Source organism: Felis catus, chromosome D3 (genome assembly GCF_018350175.1).
Source record: "Felis catus isolate Fca126 chromosome D3, F.catus_Fca126_mat1.0, whole genome shotgun sequence".
Classification (NCBI taxonomy): domain Eukaryota; kingdom Metazoa; phylum Chordata; class Mammalia; order Carnivora; family Felidae; genus Felis; species Felis catus.
The window spans coordinates 31,144,568-31,162,460 of NC_058379.1; the positions used below are offsets into that span (position 1 = coordinate 31,144,568).

Genomic DNA, 17,893 nt, shown 5'->3' on the forward strand with positions numbered 1-17,893 from the left:
ACGTATAAAAACTAAAGAATATCTTAGGTTTACAACTTTGTGGCCTTGAAAAACTCATGTATCCTCTCTGAACCTAAGATGGCCCATTTTAAACTGTGGAAGGGGACTGTTTTGTCTACTTCATGGGGGTAATTAGCAAAATAAGTGAGTATGCTTGCAGTACTTTAAAAAATATTCTCAATTGAACGAACTCTCTAAAGAAGTTTAATAACCATTTGATTAATATGATCCTGTTGATAATAACAAAAATGTTCACTATTTCAGATCTCATTAAATACTGAAATGCTTGTATAGAAGCTGCCATTGCTGCAATTTGGGAAAGCAGAGAGGAATCCAGGAGTTAAAACAGGTCTCAGCAGCAATATAGTCTAAAAGACCAGAATCTTGCTAGATAGTCACCAAAGAACAAAACTAGGCATGGTATGAGCTCATCTTAGATCCTGGCCAGGAAGATTTTAAATTACTAATGTAACCAAAGGGAATTATTGTGAAGAAGTAATGTAATTTTGCACCCCAGGGGATATTTGGTAACATCTGGAGTCATTTTTGGCTCACAACTGGGGGCAGGGGTACTACTGACATCTAGTGCATAGAGGCCAGAAATGATGTTCAATATCCTGTGACTAGAACAGCCCTTCACAACAAAGAAATTACCCAGTCCAAAATGCCAACAATCCTGAGGTTAAGAAATCCTATCTTAAAACAGTCTATCTAGAAAACAGAATTTGATGACAGTGACATTCATTTATTCATTCCAGTATTTCCTGAGCAGCCATGAAGGAAAGTTTCTGTAATGAGCTCTGTCCTGGGTGCTGAAGGGTCTAGAGCAGTTAAGAATAATCTGTGTGATTTATATAAATATTGAGCATCTATATGGTCTTGAAAGGAATCTCAGAAACAGTCAAACAAGTTTATCATGACCTAGATTTCTAAATACTTACCTCCAGGGCCTGCATTCGTTTTAACAGCATTTTATTTTCACTGTTCTTAACCTTTTCTTCATAGAATTCCAGAAATGTTTTTTTGTAGACTAGTTTCATATTGTACTTCTTTGCCATTCTGTCCAAAATAGATTACTTAATTAAAACACTTCCACATTATTTATAATTCCTCAATAGTTTACTTTCACACAACAGTGACAACTTCTGGGCATCACTAAAAAAACTATCATTATAAATTCACAATAGGATGATACAAAATGAGTGAAGAGCAACATACCAATAATTACATCTATAAGAAAACATGCATTCTCAATCTCAATAGGCCACAGGTAACTCTATTACTGTAATAAATGGGTCATGAAAGTAAAAGGAAAGGCTGTGAGACAGGGATGAAAGCTGTAAGGAACATTTTTCTATCAATTTCATTTATTTAACTTAATCCCTTACAGTGGCATTGAAAACAGCTGCCATTCCTTTTTAAAATATTCTTTCATCTCTTGGATTCTCTAGCAAAAGACACATTAATTTTTATAATACACCTGTAGCTGCTTCTTCACAGTTTGTTTTACAAATGCCTTTTACCCAACTTGTAAATTTTAATGTTCTGAAGAGTTTGGCCCACAGCCTTACTCATTTTCTCCTTCCTGACTTTACACGGCATGCCAACAGCTATCTGTAGTTCAGCTCTCTCGTCACTCATTTATTCCACTGCTTCCTACAAATTTCCACCAGGATGTGTCACAGGAATTCTCTAACTTTCCAAATCCAAGGCTGGATCCCACTAGACCATTCTGCCAATCTTTATTTCAGTAAATCCATCTAATGATTCATGCCAGAAACTTCAGAGTTCTCCATGCCTCTTCTCTCCAATGCATGCTGTGTTCAACACACCACTACATCCTCTGTTTACCTATAAAATATACTTCAAATAGGTCTTCTTACCCCTTCGTTGGCTACCATCTTGCTTTAACCACCACCACCACCACTCAGCTGTACTACTTCGCTAGGTTCCATGCTTCTATTCTTACTCTCCCTCAATGAATATTTCAACTGCAACCAGATTGAGTTTTCAAAAATACACACATGTCACTTTCCCCCTTTACGCCCTTCACTGGATCTCCACCACACAATTCAAAAGGCTTCAGCATGGCCTTTAAGGCACTCATCTATAAAGGAATGCTGCTTTAGGGCATCTGACTGGCCCAGTTGGTACAGCATACAACTCTTGATCTTGGGGTTGTGAGCTCGAGCCCCATACTGAGTGTAGAGCTTACTTTAAAAAAAAAAAAAAAAAAGGAAAATGCTCCTTATCTTGAGCCACTTGGGCCCTCATTCCTTATGACCACACAATGGCCTTCCTTTAGCTCCTTGAAAGAGCCAAGCCCTTTCCCATTTCAGGGCCTTCATACATATTGTCACTTATACCTGGAACATTCTCCCTTCCAGTCTTCAACTGGCCAACTTCTATTCATCCTTTAGATGTTGACTTAAACATCACTTCTTCCTAGGTGGACTCTAAAATCCTCAATTACATTAGGTCTCCCTGTTATACTTGTTTTTTTCCTCACTGCATTTGTTAAAATTTATATATGTGTATATATATATGTGTATATATATGTATATAAAATTTATACATGTGTATATATATACATACATATATACATATATATACATATAATTTATATATATATCAAAATTCATATATGATCTCAGGCAGCAGGTAAAGGAGGAGATGAAGGGAAAATAATTCTGAAAGAGTCCATGAGAAGATTTGCGAGATGACAGTTGAGGAAACAGTGAGAGTGGAAACATTTGAGAGCCACTGGATTTGTATGTAAGAGGCATCTGTAAGGCCTCCCCATAATTTGAATTAGCCTTCCTTGGAAAGAAAACATGAGCAAAGAAAAGAGTCTCTTCTATTTTTGGCAGTTCATGAAACTCATAAATCTACAAAATAAGGCTTTAGAAATAAAACCAAGCTTAATGCCTGAGAAATACCATAATTACAAAGAACTGAGACTCAGTTTGACCAATCTGAATGGGTTTGCCATATAAAAAGCTAATTATATTTTTGATCAGTTTCTTAACAAAATGGCAGGAGGGCATCTCAAAATCCTGTGCATTTTCAGATTGTCCCACTGAATGTATAGCTGTTTTAGTAATTAATTTTTTAAAACTTTAGATATTATAGAGATGACTTGACACTTTACACATGCATCACCATTAAGCAATTTAAGTACAAAAGACTGCTAGTGCTTCCTTAGCATTTAAAAAAAAGTTTCATTATAGCCTTTATCTTTTTGGTTCTACTCAAATCACCAACTTTGTTAACCAAAAACACCAAGCTAACATACTAAACATATGAAATGACACACTAAAAAAATTTAATTTCTTCTTTTAGAAAGAGCAGAAACATTTCACAAGAGTTTACTAATGTTAAGGGGGGAAAAAGTGATTTAAAGTTTTAAATTTTACAGCTTATATAAATTGTACATAACATTTTTCTCATGTTCAGTCCCATGCTATTTGATTTTCTCATACTATTGTATAAAATTTTTATATATTGTAGAATCCTAAAAATCTTGTATCTATAATTTTATAAGCTGACTGAGGCACAACTCAAGTAATCACCAACTCAAAATAAGTAGCAAATAAAGCTTTTTCATCAATAAAAGACTTTTGTCTTTAAAAGTACGAAATCAACTTAGGTTTGGTCAACTGTGACACGGCCTTAGATTTAAGTTGACTTTTCCACTTTCTGTCTCAGGGAAACCTCCAAGACCCAGGGGTCTCATAAGGCCTTGAAGCCTGGATAGCCCAAGTTTCCCTATGTCTGTAGTTTGCCAAGACTCTTAGGTCCAGGTGCATGAGTGAATACATTCCTGAATCAGGATATTATTATCAACACTGCCTGTGAGACACAGGCAATTTCAAAGCTATAGTGAAATGTAAAACAACTTTTAATACCTATCCTTGTCAAAAGAGGATCATTTTATATTACCAAAGTTACTAATAGTTTTTTTAAAAAATCTTTTTCTATTTGCAATGTAAGGTATTTTCTGCCACAAGTTGAAGGCAACAGGTTCCTTTCTTACCTACAGGATAAAGTAATTCTAAGGATGAAAGAAAACTAAATAAGCAAGGCTATTAGAGACCTATGACACAAAACTGGATATGACGTTATTTTTTTTTTTCTTTTTCTTTACAAGGCTATACTTTTTCTTTGGGTTCTATGTAAAATAAGGAATGAATGGAAAGACTGATTTTTTCCCCCTTTTTTTCATTCTTAAGGCAAAAAGAGAAGAATAACAGATTAATGACATTCTTACTCATTTAGCAATGGAAAATAGACCAAGAATTCAGGGACATCCACAACACCTTCCAAGTTGAAGTCATATTTGCAGCCAAATAAAGGATAATCTCCTTTCTTCTGAAATTTCACAGTATATATCTCATTTCCAAATGATTCTGTTTCTGAAACTTCAAGGCGTCTTCTGTTAAAGGTTATCCCCAAAACAAAATAAAAAGATTAAAGTTGTTATTAGCTTAGACTTATTTTGATCAGATTATGCATATGAAAAAACTACCGGATTTTTAATTGGATTTCAGCTACTCTTAAGAAGCAATAAAGTAAAAGATAATGAACAATTTCACTCATAAAATTAGGCTAGAAATTGGTTTCACCACTCATGACTCCTGGGTAAGTCTTTGTTTATCTGATCCGGAGTTTGTCTAGCACTATAACCTCTGGCTGGATATAGCATCGGTCTCCAATTTATACATAAAAATGTTTTAAAGATCCATCTGTATATCTATCTTTTGACCTTAAATGTTGAGTATCTACTCAAATACATTATCAAAGTGCTCAGCCCTTATCACAGTTCATGAGATTGACCCCTGGTATGGCTCTTCTTCTCTCTCTCTGCCCCTCCCCGTTTGTGCACACATTCTCTCTCTCTCTCTCTCCCCCTCTCTCAAATAAACTTAAGGGGAAAAAAAAACTTAACTCTGAGTAGCTTATAAGCCATGTATCAAAAGTACTTACATCAGTTCAAAGCTATTGGGAGTGGTACCAATAAAATAGCCTCCAGGGTTCAGTCTCTCACAAGCATTTCTGAGCATCATGTCTGCCTGCTCATAGGACTCAAATGAGTAGTGACAGACAAACTGACAACTGCAGATATCAAAGCACATTTCTGGGTCATGAAATTTGTCAATTAGAAGTTCCTGAAACAAATTAAAAATTAAAACAGGTCAACAGGGCACCTGGGTGGCTCAATTGGCTAAGCATCTGACTTCGTCTCAGGTCATGATCTTACGGTTCGTGAGTTCAAGCCCCGTGTTGGGCTCTGTGCTGACAGCTCAGAGCCTAGAGCCTGCTTCGGATTCTATGTCTCCCTCTCTCTCCCTGCCCCTACCCTGCTCACACTCTGTTTCTGTCTCTCAAAAAGTGAATAAACATTAAAAAATATATATATTAAAAAATAAATAAAATACAATGGGTCAAGATTTTGAAGTTAACTGCAACATAAAAAAATTTTAGTAACATAATTTGTAGAATTGGGGTCCTTTTTTTTTTTTAATTTTTTTAATGTTTATTTTTTATTTTTGAGACAGAAACAGAGCATGAGCAGGGGAGGGGCAGAGAGAGAAGGGAGACACAGAATCCGAAACAGGCTCCAGGCTCTGAGCTGCCAGCCCAGAGCCCAATGGGGGGCTCAAACTCACCAACCATGAGATCATGACCCAAGGTGAAGTTGGTCGCTTAACGACTGAGCCACCCAGACATCCCAGAATTAGGGTCCTTAAAACAAAAGGAGACATGCCCCTCCCAACCACCTATCTTTTCTCTCATTATGTATAATAAGGCCCACAATAAAACGATCTTTTCCTTCAATAAAGTAATTAAAAACTAGGGATTCTGAAATCATGTTTAAAAACTTATCAACCAAGTATAACATTTAAAAGAGTTGATGCTTTTATCTGGTTTACTTAAAAGCTAAAGTAAAATGATGTTGAACAGTAACTTTAACAGTATGTTTAAAAAACATAAAGCTGGCCTTTGGGATACTTTATTTATTTTATTTTTTATTAAAAAAAAATTTTTTTTTCAACGTTTATTTATTTTTGGGACAGAGAGAGACAGAGCATGAATGGGCGAGGGGCAGAGAGAGGGAGACACAGAATCAGAAACAGGCTCCAGGCTCCGAGCCATCAGCCCAGAGCACGATGCGGGGCTCGAACTCACGGACCGTGAGATCGTGACCTGGCTGAAGTCAGACGCTTAACCGACTGCGCCACCCATGGGATACTTTATAAACATGCAGAAGTGTTTTTAAAGGTTTCTGACATTCTAGCAGTATACTACCACTTTTCCACTTCACTTTCACAACTGCAAACAAAACGTATAGGATTAAAGATAGCTATAATAGTTTAATGAGCAAATGAGTCAGACAAAGCATTAAAGGTCAAGGTGAGACTTTCACTATTCAAGTGCCACTGTAGTTCTTAAACTTCATAGTTGTTAGGAAATTCAGAAACAGGTGGAAGGTGGAAAGCAGCAAACTCTGATATGCTGGGAAACTACCCTAATAAATTATACTGTAAACAAAACATAAGTTCAGTTCTTTTTCAAAATACCGGAAAATAAATCTTGTCTGAATGGAAAAGCAACAAGTGATTTCAAGAGTTCAAATTATTAAAAGCAAAAAGTTCCCAGAAATACTCAGTGGGTCATTTAAGAAAATTTACCATTAATAGAATTTCCAGTTGAAACTGAAAATGCATGTCTTGAGATTTTTAATGTTTCAAAGCACATTTTAAAAGAATGAACTGATTTTTAAAACACATCATTTATCCAAAGGGAAAATATAAAACATAAATTGACAAGGGTACCTAGTTGAGCATCTGACTCTTGATTTTGGCTCAGGTCATAATCACAAGGTTGCGGGATGGAGCCCTGCACTGGGCCTTGTGCTGACAGCATGCAGCCTGCTTGGGACTGACTTACTTTCTTTTTTTCTTTGTCTCTTTCTTTCTTTCCTTCCTTTCCCTTTCTTTCTTTCTCTCTCTCCACCTCTGCCACTACCCCCACCTCTAAAAATAAATAAATAAAATAAATAAATAGACAAATTAAAAAAATTCTGTACCTTTGAACAATCAGCAGTTATAAATTCTGCGTTGAAAATATATTCATTGTCACGACAACGATTTTTCATGTCCTCATACCGCTGCTGACACTGTTTGACAGAAACATCAGCGATATCTGCAAGGCAGAAAGGGACAGACATTAGTAACTGGCAAAGACCTAAAGAAATAAAATGTAAATGCAAAGATGGAACAAATCTACACATTAATCCAAACTGAACCTTAGTAAAAGCAAGGAGGTTCTATTTTCTTCAAAACAAAAGAAAGTCTCTGTTCAAATGCAAATATCCTATTACTTTTTAAAAGGATTAAAAGCTTTCTCAATAGATACGGACAACAGAAACGTCCCGTCATTATTTTTAAATGCTTATTCCAAGTTAAAAGTAGAAAATTTAGACTCCAATTTGAATTATAAAACCTAAACTATGTGCCCAGCTCAGAAAATATCAAGTTTGCTTTTTTTAATAGAATGTTACTTGCTTTTTCCATGTTGAGATTTGCACTGATGGTGCAAAAGCAATGAAAAGTAAAATGCTGGCACCTTATCATGAATACAAGGTAGCAGCACCAAATGGTACACGTAATACTTAATATCTTCTTCACCACTACAAACAAGCATGGACAAAAAAACCCCAAAACCTAATTTCATTTAAGAATGCTCTTGATAAAGCTCAGCTCTTTTTCAATATTCTGTGTGATGAAATGGAAAGTAACAGAATATCTGTGCTACCTAACAAAGTTTGAACAGGACCAGTGTGACTGTGTTGTGAGCTGTACTGGACACTTTTTTCACAGAAAATTGTTTTCACTTGAAAGAACCAGTGACAGATAAACCGGTTATTTAGACTTGGTGATTTGGCAGACATTTTTTGAAAATGAACAAAGTGAACCTCCACTGCAAGGAAAACAAAGGACAGTATTTGTTACCCATGATAAAACTTGAGATTTCAAGTGAAAATTACAATCTGAAACACTTCTATCTACCACCACAGGCTGGGCATCTTCCCAATACTTAAACTTTTCTGATTGATGGTAACATTAAAAAAAATGTGATTTCTAGGGGCGCCTGAGTGGCGCAGTCGGTTAAGCGTCTGACTTCAGCCAGGTCACGATCTTGCGGTCCGTGAGTTCGAGCCCCGCGTCGGGCTCTGGGCTGATGGCTCAGAGCCTGGAGCCTGTTTCCGATTCTGTGTCTCCCTCTCTCTCTGTCCCTCCCCCATTCATGCTCTGTCTCTCTCTGTCCCAAAAATAAATAAAACGTTGAAAAAAAAAATTAAAAAAAAAAAAAGTGATTTCTTGATGTCAACATTTAGAAGATCTGCATAACTTTAGTGAACATTATTTTCCAAATATTACAAAATCTTACAGGGAAAAGATCCATTCAAAGCGCAAGACAGACCAATGGATTTAAATGTAACAGAATATAAAAAGTTCATTGATACAGATTCAGATGCCACATTATAACTATCTGTAAGGAACTACTATCTCTTGAGTTTTTTTTTTTATTTTTTTTTTAACGTTTTTATTTATTTTTGAGACAGAGAGAGACGGAGCATGAACAGGGGAGGGTCAGAGAGAGGGAGACACAGAATCTGAAACAGGCTCCAGGCTCTGAGCTGTCAGCACAGAGCCCAACGCAGGGCTCGAACTCACGGACTGCTTGAGATCGTGACCTGAGCTGAAGTCGGACGCTTAACCGGCTGAGCCACCCAGGCGCCCCTATCTGTTGAGTTTTGATATAATATCAAAGATGAATATGCTCAATTATCTGAAAAGTGTTAAAATACTCCTTCACTACAACTATTCATCAAATAAAATAACACATCAAAACACAATGAATGCAGAAACAGGTATGAAAGTCTAGTTGTCTCCTATTTTTCTATACTCTAAAGGGATTTGGAAAAATATTTTTAAAGACTAAAATATTTTTAGTCTTGTCACTAAACTTTATTTTTTATTGATTAAAAATATTCTTTAAATTCTCAGTTTTAATTTCTATAATCAATAGATATAGGCACATACACAAAAGTTTTCTCATCCTCAATCTTAAAAATAAAGGTGTATGGCACTCATAAAACCATAAATTTGGGAAGTGTCAAAATAGGTAACTTTATATAGATGGTGCTGTACATTTCATTGCACTGGAAGAACATAACATCTGCTTGTCCCACTTCAGTGTTAAGACTGACCAGTGGGTTCAGGAGCTTGATTCATTCAGTTATTAAATTCCTATCAACTTTTCACCTAATAGATTTAGCAACTTCTATGATTGTTGCTTAGATCTATTATTTCATTGAGGGTGGAAAATAGTGATTTTCATCATTCCTCCTGCATTTATTCATTAGGAGTTTTTAGTTAAGAGGAATTTTCTTTGTCAACCATTTGGTTACTTTGAAATACAGTTCACATAAGGTAAGGAAGATACATACTCAGCCCCCACCCCTTAATTTATGAATTTCAGAATGATGAGTAAGTTTCCTATAGCAACCTCGAAGGGTGAATACTGAGGGTTTGGGGTTTTTTTTTCCCCCTTTATTTGGTGTTTCAATCTACTGTAATCACTATTCTTTTTGATGATGAAATTGTCCTATCTTTGGCCAGTGGAAGTCTTTTCATGTTTGTGTTTTAGACATGACTCTTTGATTACTTCCTTCCTTTTAGGGAGGACAAGTTATACCAGGCTCATTAACTATACTGCATAATACCATCAGTAAAGTCTCATAATTCATTTTTAAAAAACACCCATCTCACACACAGCCTCAGATATCTTCTTATAAGATCTTTTAGTATCATGTGATAATGAGATCCTGCTCATTTTCCATTTACCTGACTGATCACGAATTATTCTTCCCCACACCATTATTTACCTTACCTGTACAAACTAGCTTATTAATTCTTCCCTTTTTCCACTTGAGCAAATCTCCACCTTTGCCACATCCCAGGTCCAAAACAGTGATATCACGTTTTTTTTTCTGTCGTACCTTTTCTAAAAATTCCCCTAAAAGAAATAAGTCATAAGAAATGATCTTTCCTCCATTTTTACTACAGCATCAACTGCAACCCCTAAAAACCTACTAACTTCTGCCTGACATTTACTATAAACTATTAAACATTCATTTATATAATTCATAACTTTTGGTAAACATTTCAAAATATGACTAAGAGTTAGTTAAGTTCATCCTCTAGCATTAAAGATAAAAGAGTATGTGTCTGGTATTTTAGAAAGTTAAGACAGGTTTTTGAAGGTTACTCTTAGAATTTGATTCAACACTGAATAGCAGACATTTTAAATTCTAATTAATACAAGAAAATCCAACACTTGCTCATGATAAGGAAAAAACCTAATCGTAATTTTTATAGTTTTCTCTTTCTGAAAGCTAAATGTTTAGCTTATAATATACCTACGTAAATCAAAGTAATTATGGGGTCATAGAGTGCTTGATTTTCAAAAAAGGTGTCAGGCTTACCACCAAAACAAATATAACAAATATAAGTCCAAAAACTATACATACCTCTTAACTTTACTATCAGAGTTCTTTTTTTTCAATTTTTTTTTAAACGTTTTAATTTACTTTTGAGAGAGAAAGAGAGAGACAGGGTGCAAGCGGAGGAGAGACAGAGGGAGACACAGAATCTGAAGCAGGCTCTAGGCTTCAAGCTGTCAGCACAGAGCCCAACACAGGGCTCGAACTCACGAACTGTGAGGTGATGACCTGAGCTGAAGTCGGACACTTAACCAATTGAGCCACCCCAGTGCCCCAGTATCATCAGAATTCTTAAACCACTCTAAAAAATCTTTCATCCCAATCTACCAAATCACATTAATAACCAAAAAATAGTATCAGTATGGTCCAACGTAGCAATAGCCAAATGGTTCAAATATCAGTTAAAGGCCTATTAATATTCTTAAAAAACTGAAGTATTCAGCAACTCAAAAACCTGATACAATGCTGAATCCTAGATCTACTCTTCTTGTCCTTATTATTCTGAGTTTAACAGTTCCTATTTCATGTGTGTACTACTGTGACTGCTAAAATACTCTGTGTAAATATTTCTGCCTTTCACTGTCCATAGGATGTTAAAGTAACTTTGACAGAAGCACAATGTTCTATATTTAATTTTCTCCTAGAAAACTTAAATAGCATAATAAATGAATGACAAAGAATGGGTGTTTGAAAAGAGAAAGGAAAAAGCCAGAGACAGAACTTGGCACAGACCACACTGTTGCAAAAGAATCAGAAAGACAGGTGCAGATAGCAAAGCACACAATGAGAGAGTTGCTGAAGGAAGAAAGAATAGCATGAATATGCAGGGAGAAAAAATTTGTTAAATCTGACTTATGACTTTTTGAAAATGACCTGTTTCCCTGATTATAAAAATAATACAACGATGTAAAAAATACAGATGAACTTAAAAATATTTATTCAATGAATAAATACAAGAACAAATGACACATCAGAAAAAATACCCAAGAAGCTCTCTATGTTACTGATGATGAGGAGGAATGGAAAAGAAAAACTGAAAAGAAATGAGAATTAGGGTTCAAAGATTACCTTAAAAGTATAGACTAAAAATGCCATAATACTAACCTTAAAAAGGGGGGTGGGGCGGAGAGGAATTGGGAGGCAACATTTAATTACCCTAGCTGAAAACCAGCAGAGACAAATAAGTCATATTTCTGTAATAAAATGAGTATGAAAAACAAAAGTGAGATAGAAAATATTAATATGTGTTCGAAATAATGAGCCTTGTTCCCACTCCTAATAACTATTCAGAATGAATAAGGTATCTTTAAAAATTAGTAAATTACTAGGATGCCTTGCTGACTCGGTCAGTAAAGCATGTGACTTTTGACCTAAGGGTTGTGAGTTCAAGCCCCACATTGGATTTAGAGATTACTAAAACAGTAAAATCTTTAAAATAAGTAAAATAAAAATTAGTAAATTATCATCAAAACTACTAAAAAGTCTCCATAATTAGCACTTCATTCTTTCCAGTGTCATCACAAACGCATTCTCACTTTTCCTGAGGCTGGCTTTTAAATAAATAAAAAAAAAACAACACCAAAATCTTACTGTGAAAAACTTCAAAACACACTGGCTTTTAAAAATTCTCTAAACTCACCTAAGAATCTACTTAATATGTTAAATATATAGAGCAATAAATATGTTCTGAATCATATTTCTCCAATGATTTGCATTTTAATTTTTTTAATGTTTTTTTTATTTTGAGAGAGCATGCACGTGAGCAGGGGAGGGGCAGAAAGACAGAGAGAGAGAATCCCAAGCAGGTGTAGAGCTGGATCCCATGAACTTCGAGATTACGACCTCAGCCAAAATCAAGAGTCGGACACTTAACCGACTGAGCCACCCAGGCACCCCACATTTTAATTTTAAAGATGAGTTTCCATAAATAAAATGCTGGCTGGCTCCAAAAAGTTGGATGTCTTTATCAAGCCTCAAAGTAAACTTTACTTTTCCCCAGACACTGTGTAAGTTCAATAAAAAATTACCACATATGTGGTGATACCACCATCTTTACCAACTCATTAAAGGCCTAGAGATGAAAAATCATGACAATGCCCATTTTCTTGACTTAATAGAAGCTGAATGCTTAATCCAACAATGAGTCACTGCCCCAAAACTATTAGAGTAACATAGAATAATTACTTAATAGCACTAGGTAACCTTAATTCTTAGTATAAAAGGAGCACACTGCCTTTTGAAAGCCTGGTTAACTTATGAACTTAATATCAATTAAACACTCAGCAACATCTTATTTACTCCAAAAGTAAATATGAAAAAAATGTATCTTAAAGGCCTAGTTTTCATTTTTGCTCCAATTTTACCAAGTCAAGGCTGGATAATTAAATGAATAGGAATGAAAGACCAAGTAGTTTAATGTATAACCATTTGGAAAGAAAAAAAAAAAAAAAAAAACCGAGACATAAGCTAAAATAAAAAATTCCAAACTATAAATAAAAAATCAATCATATATACCAATGAGGACGCTTTTCATCCAATTATTAAAGTTTCTGAGGTAAAAAATACGACTTTGGCTACGCTTCTCCAAACCAACTTCCTGAAGTTCATTGTAGTGGGCAGCCACTGCTGAACTGTGTCCCTCTTCTAAGTTCTGAAAATAAGAGAATGGAATAAAATTAAGGATCAGAACATGGCAAAAATAAGCCTTAAAAGAGCATCTGACCTATATAAGGATAAAATACTAATAAAATTGGTAAACTTCAAAAAGCAATGACATTGACCACATAATCCTACTAATTATAATCATACGTAAGATTTGTTCTCCCGTTTCCAATATTTAAAAACATCTCTTGGTTTAAAATTTTCATCTTGATCTTTCATCTGTATAATTTTGGTGTCAATGTCTTAATAAAACCAGTACTCTTCCAGAGTTCTGATTTATTCAATTCAATAAATGTCCATCAGTGGATGGGGTTCCTATAAGAGAATAAAATAGGAATAAGTTATATTATCCTAAAACTCACATAAGCATTAAATAATACAAAGGAATTAGAACTCAATAAGCTGTATTCATGTCAATGGTTTTGTTTTTGTGGTTTTTTTGTTTTTTTGTTTTTTTTCCTCTTCATCTAACTCCAAAGTTTCAGTTTGTGCTCCTTACCTGATACTAAGCATTTTGCAAAAATGCTATGGTAGGTAAAGGGCTTCAAATTCCCACATTTCCCCATTCAACCAAAGTGCTTCATCTTTTACCTATCTTACATATCAGGTTTAAGATTTCCACTTGAAAAAAAGGTTCTGCTGCTAATAAAGTTTGAAAACTGTGGTTATAATACAAGCTCCCCTCTGTTAACAAGAATTCACACTCCACCAACGACAAATGCCTGGCCTGACACCTTACTTTTCAAGACTGATGGCAGAATTTTTACTCATTCACTGAAGTACTCTTTCTATTCAAATCCAGATTCTGCCTCAGATTCCTTCATAATATGGTATTCCCAGATGAAAATAACTTGCTGTTCCTTGTTCTAGAATATCCATGCTAAATATCAGCCTTAAAATTGCATGTACTACACCAATGAGAAGTTAGAAACAATATCATTTAAAGAATCACATTAAGAAAGGAATGCAGGGGTGCCTGGGTGGCTCAGTCGGTTGAGCATCCGACTTCAGCTCAGGTCATGATCTCACAATCCGTGGGTTCAAGCCCCGCGTTGGGCTCTGTGCTGACAGCTCAGAGCCTGGAGCCTGCTTCCGATTCTGTGTCTCCCTCTCTCTCTGCTCCCTCCCCTGCTCATGCTCTGTCTCTCTCTATCTCAAAAATAAATAAACACATTAAAAAGAAATGTTCTTAAAGAAAGGAATGTAAAGCTGGGTGTAATACTGAAATTTATCATCTTAAGTCATAATCTCTACTGTTAGGACACAAGAAAGTGATGAATACCTAACAAAAAAGGAAAAAAATGTATCAACTGGTTTTTTAAAACACTGAGAAAAAGCAAACTATAAAAACTGGTTTTCAAGTTTCTAGTCAAATAAGAGTTCTTAAATAACAAAAATTATTTCAATTAGAAGTTTCATCTAAATAAAAGCAACTAAATTACAGAGTTAAAAACCTACTCTATCTTTTAAGACATTATCTATTACAAATAGATAAAAAAAAATTACAAACTTATATTCTTAAGGTTTAAGATTATGTAAAAAACAGTATTATCTCACAGCTGCTCCACATTCCAATGTGACATATTCCATTATGAGTAAAAGAAAACACATTCAACATACTTTTTGCTTTTCAGGAACATCCTCAAGTTCTATTTTTCTCTTTTTCTGTGTGCCATCTCCAGTAGAAGGTTCATCTTTTGGAAAATCATCAGTTTCCATTCTTCTTTTCCTTGAAATGCCTTCATCATCACCAGAACCTTTTTCCTCTGAAACAATTTCAGCATCAAGTTTTCTTTTCTTGGTTGGAGTATCTTCCCCACAACTAGAACTTTCCTTTACAATATCATCTTCAAATTCCATTTTTCTCTTTTTTGGTGTGTCTACATGTCCACAGATAGGAGCCTTTTCAGAGGGCCCAGTCCCAGGAGTGGTTGTGTTTTCATTAATACTGAATGAAGACTCTGTTTCCGAATCTGTTGATGCTTTTGCCTCTTCAAGAGAGATCTTTTCACACTCTGCTTTCACAGAATTTTCCATTTTTGATTACTTAGATGGTAAAACTTCATAAACTAACACTGGAATGGCAAAAGTTTGATATTACTCGTAAACATCAAGGCTGAAACTTTAAAACAATTTTAACCAGAAGCTAGCCATTTAATCTCAGTTATCAACTACGAGTTAAAAAATCTCATTATAGACAGAATATTGAAAATATTAACTAGTCTATATTACAAATGAATCTCTGAATATGCTAATATGCAAGTACTAACTATAATCCCCAAACACTTTATACAATCTTATCCATAAAAGTCATTACTGCCATTGAAACTGACAGATGAAGTGGGGGTATTATACAAGCACTAGTTTCATTTCTACTCTGATCTTTACTTTATAGCCTTGGTTCCCAAATTGTGAGCTGGACACTATAGCAAACTTGTACAGGTACAGCAGGGTATTTTAAAATTTTAAGGGAAACCATGATATCTGACATCTGGAAGATATCACAAATACAGCTTCAAATAGAGGTTTCAAATGAATAGATTGCACTACATTCCTTTCAATGACATCAGAACTTTGTGAAGCTGAGGTTGTGGTGGTACCACAGGAAATCAATGTGAATCAGGAAATGAAGTTGGCAATGTCAAATCTGACTTCAAAGCTTGAGAGTACCTAACAGGTGTATACATCCCATTAGTAATCCTTCATGGTTAACTAAGAAAAATAATCAGAGATATTAAGGGCACCAAGAACAGGAAAAGTCTGGGAACCTACAGTTAACTTCTGAAATCCTTATTTCATAATGGGTGTCAGAATTGGAAAGGAAAGACAGTATAAATAGCTTTGGACAAGAAGTTTCATGACCCAGCCTGCAACTTAATGACTATTAAGTCCGTTTCAAATGTTCACAGACCGATGTGTAAAATGGAAGGGGGACAGAAATAAGTGAACTATAGGACAGAAATTTATTTTTTTTGAGGGTTTTTTTAATGTTTATTTATTTTTGAGAGAGAGAGAGAGAGAGACAGAGTGTGAGCAGGGGAGGGGCAGAGAGAGACAGAGACACAGAATCTAAAGCAAGCTCCAGGCTCTGAGTTGTTAGCACAGAGCCACACTTGGGGCTGAAACCCATGAGCAGTGAGATCATGACCGGAGCCAAAGTCAGACACTTAACCGACTGAGCCACCTAGGCGCCCCTGGGACAGAAATTTATTGAGTCATTTGACAATTTCACTATACTCCTACACAAGGATCTCAATAAGGCACTATTTGGTTAGTCTTCAAGAAGCTTACAGCCTAAATACCACTTTTAAAATGTCAGGCTGTATTATTCAAACCAAATGGATAAGGGAGAGCAACAGTCAAAAAATCCATGAAATTCAGCAAATTCAGAACCTGAAAATTACGAAGAAGGGGGAAAAGGTCTTTTGAGTAAAGAAATAGAGTAAGAAATGAGGTTGCTTAAGGGAATAGGTAAAAACAAGTCACTATAAACCAGGAAAAGTTTCAAGGGATATTAGCTTTCAATAACCAAGGGGTAGGTAACAAAATACCAAGACGTGCCAAACTAGGAAGAACTGAATAAAAGAAAAAAAAAATCACCCAGAAGTGTAATTTTCAGAATAACCACTTAAAATCATTATGTAGCAATACTGGTCACAAAATTATCAAACGCCTATCTTTTCCACCCTGCCACTTATTTCCTATTAAGGAAACAAAAATTGGTTTAAATTCCAATAAACCAATGTGATTTAACATCGCTGGCTGCAATCAGCGCCTAAAATTAGTATTAGGAGTAAGAGTGGATTGTATTTTATAGGCAACTCTATATCTACGAAAGGGATGTAAAAAAAAAAAAATCGAATAAGTCAGAATAAACAACATAAAATTTCAAAGAACCGCAGAGGTGGGTAAGGTAAGAGTAGAAGCTGAGCATCAAAGTGCAATCATGAATAAACTCCAAACTAAAGAAAGCTGCCCCTCAGAATCCTCAAGGAAGGAGCTTAGGGTACGGAGTAAACTGACATAGAGATGGAAGTTTATTAAATATCCAAATAGGCATTTCGACCTGGCTTTCCAGTCACACCTCTGAGGCAGGCCATGTCTTCGTCATTTCAGTTTCCCAAAGAACAACCGAGTAGGGCGCCAGGGCCACCTGGCTTAACCTCAAGCAGGTAAGTGTTCCGCCCCGACCCGCCAGCTAGATGGGGGTCAACTCGGGGGCCTAGGAGGACGCAACAGAGGCGAGAAGGGAAATCTTCAGACAAGTTCACCCTCTTCCGTCACTGGCGCGGCCTAGCTCTTACTAAACCTCGGGTCCGTATTTCCAAACCGCCGCTCATTACAGACGCTTCTTAGGATCTGACAGCCCCTCCCCAACCCGCCTTCTCGGCACCACTGAGGTGCGGCCTGAGGCTCCAATTCTGGCTTCTCCAGATCCCGGCTCGCTCGGTCTGGAGAAGCAACAGAGCCCGCCAACTCCTACAAGTACTGCCCACTTAGCTCCTGGCTGAGTGCACAATAAATCCCTCGCTACTAGTACTGAAGGAACAGGGCTAACGCGAAGCGAGCGCGTGTCAAGAGTTGGAGTCCTCCTTCAAGAACGAAGGCAGCAGAGGGCCTAAACTCAAAGAAGAGCCAGCGTCCCAGCCGCCACACTCA

The 17,893-nt window shown here is 36.0% G+C and overlaps 1 protein-coding gene across 3 annotated transcripts in view; it reads right to left on the reverse strand.

Annotated features, from left to right (window-relative positions):
- The window catches only part of RNMT (RNA guanine-7 methyltransferase), a 35,797-nt gene that overhangs the window by 17,771 nt on the left and 133 nt on the right, over positions 1–17,893 (reverse strand). The window contains exons 1-8 of one of the 3 annotated variants that reach the window (XM_045041052.1): positions 17,301–17,849; positions 14,855–15,309; positions 13,088–13,223; positions 9,961–10,086; positions 7,091–7,206; positions 4,987–5,168; positions 4,271–4,435; positions 942–1,059 (exon numbers count right to left, since the gene is read on the reverse strand). In XM_045041052.1, the coding sequence (XP_044896987.1) occupies positions 942–1,059; positions 4,271–4,435; positions 4,987–5,168; positions 7,091–7,206; positions 9,961–10,086; positions 13,088–13,223; positions 14,855–15,271 (1,260 nt within the window). In that variant the 5' untranslated portion in view covers positions 15,272–15,309; positions 17,301–17,849. Of the gene's footprint in view, positions 1–941; positions 1,060–4,270; positions 4,436–4,986; positions 5,169–7,090; positions 7,207–9,960; positions 10,087–13,087; positions 13,224–13,381; positions 13,550–14,854; positions 15,310–17,300; positions 17,850–17,893 lie in introns of those variants that run through there. The other 2 variants (XM_045041053.1, XM_003994994.6) reach the window with 2 other exon arrangements.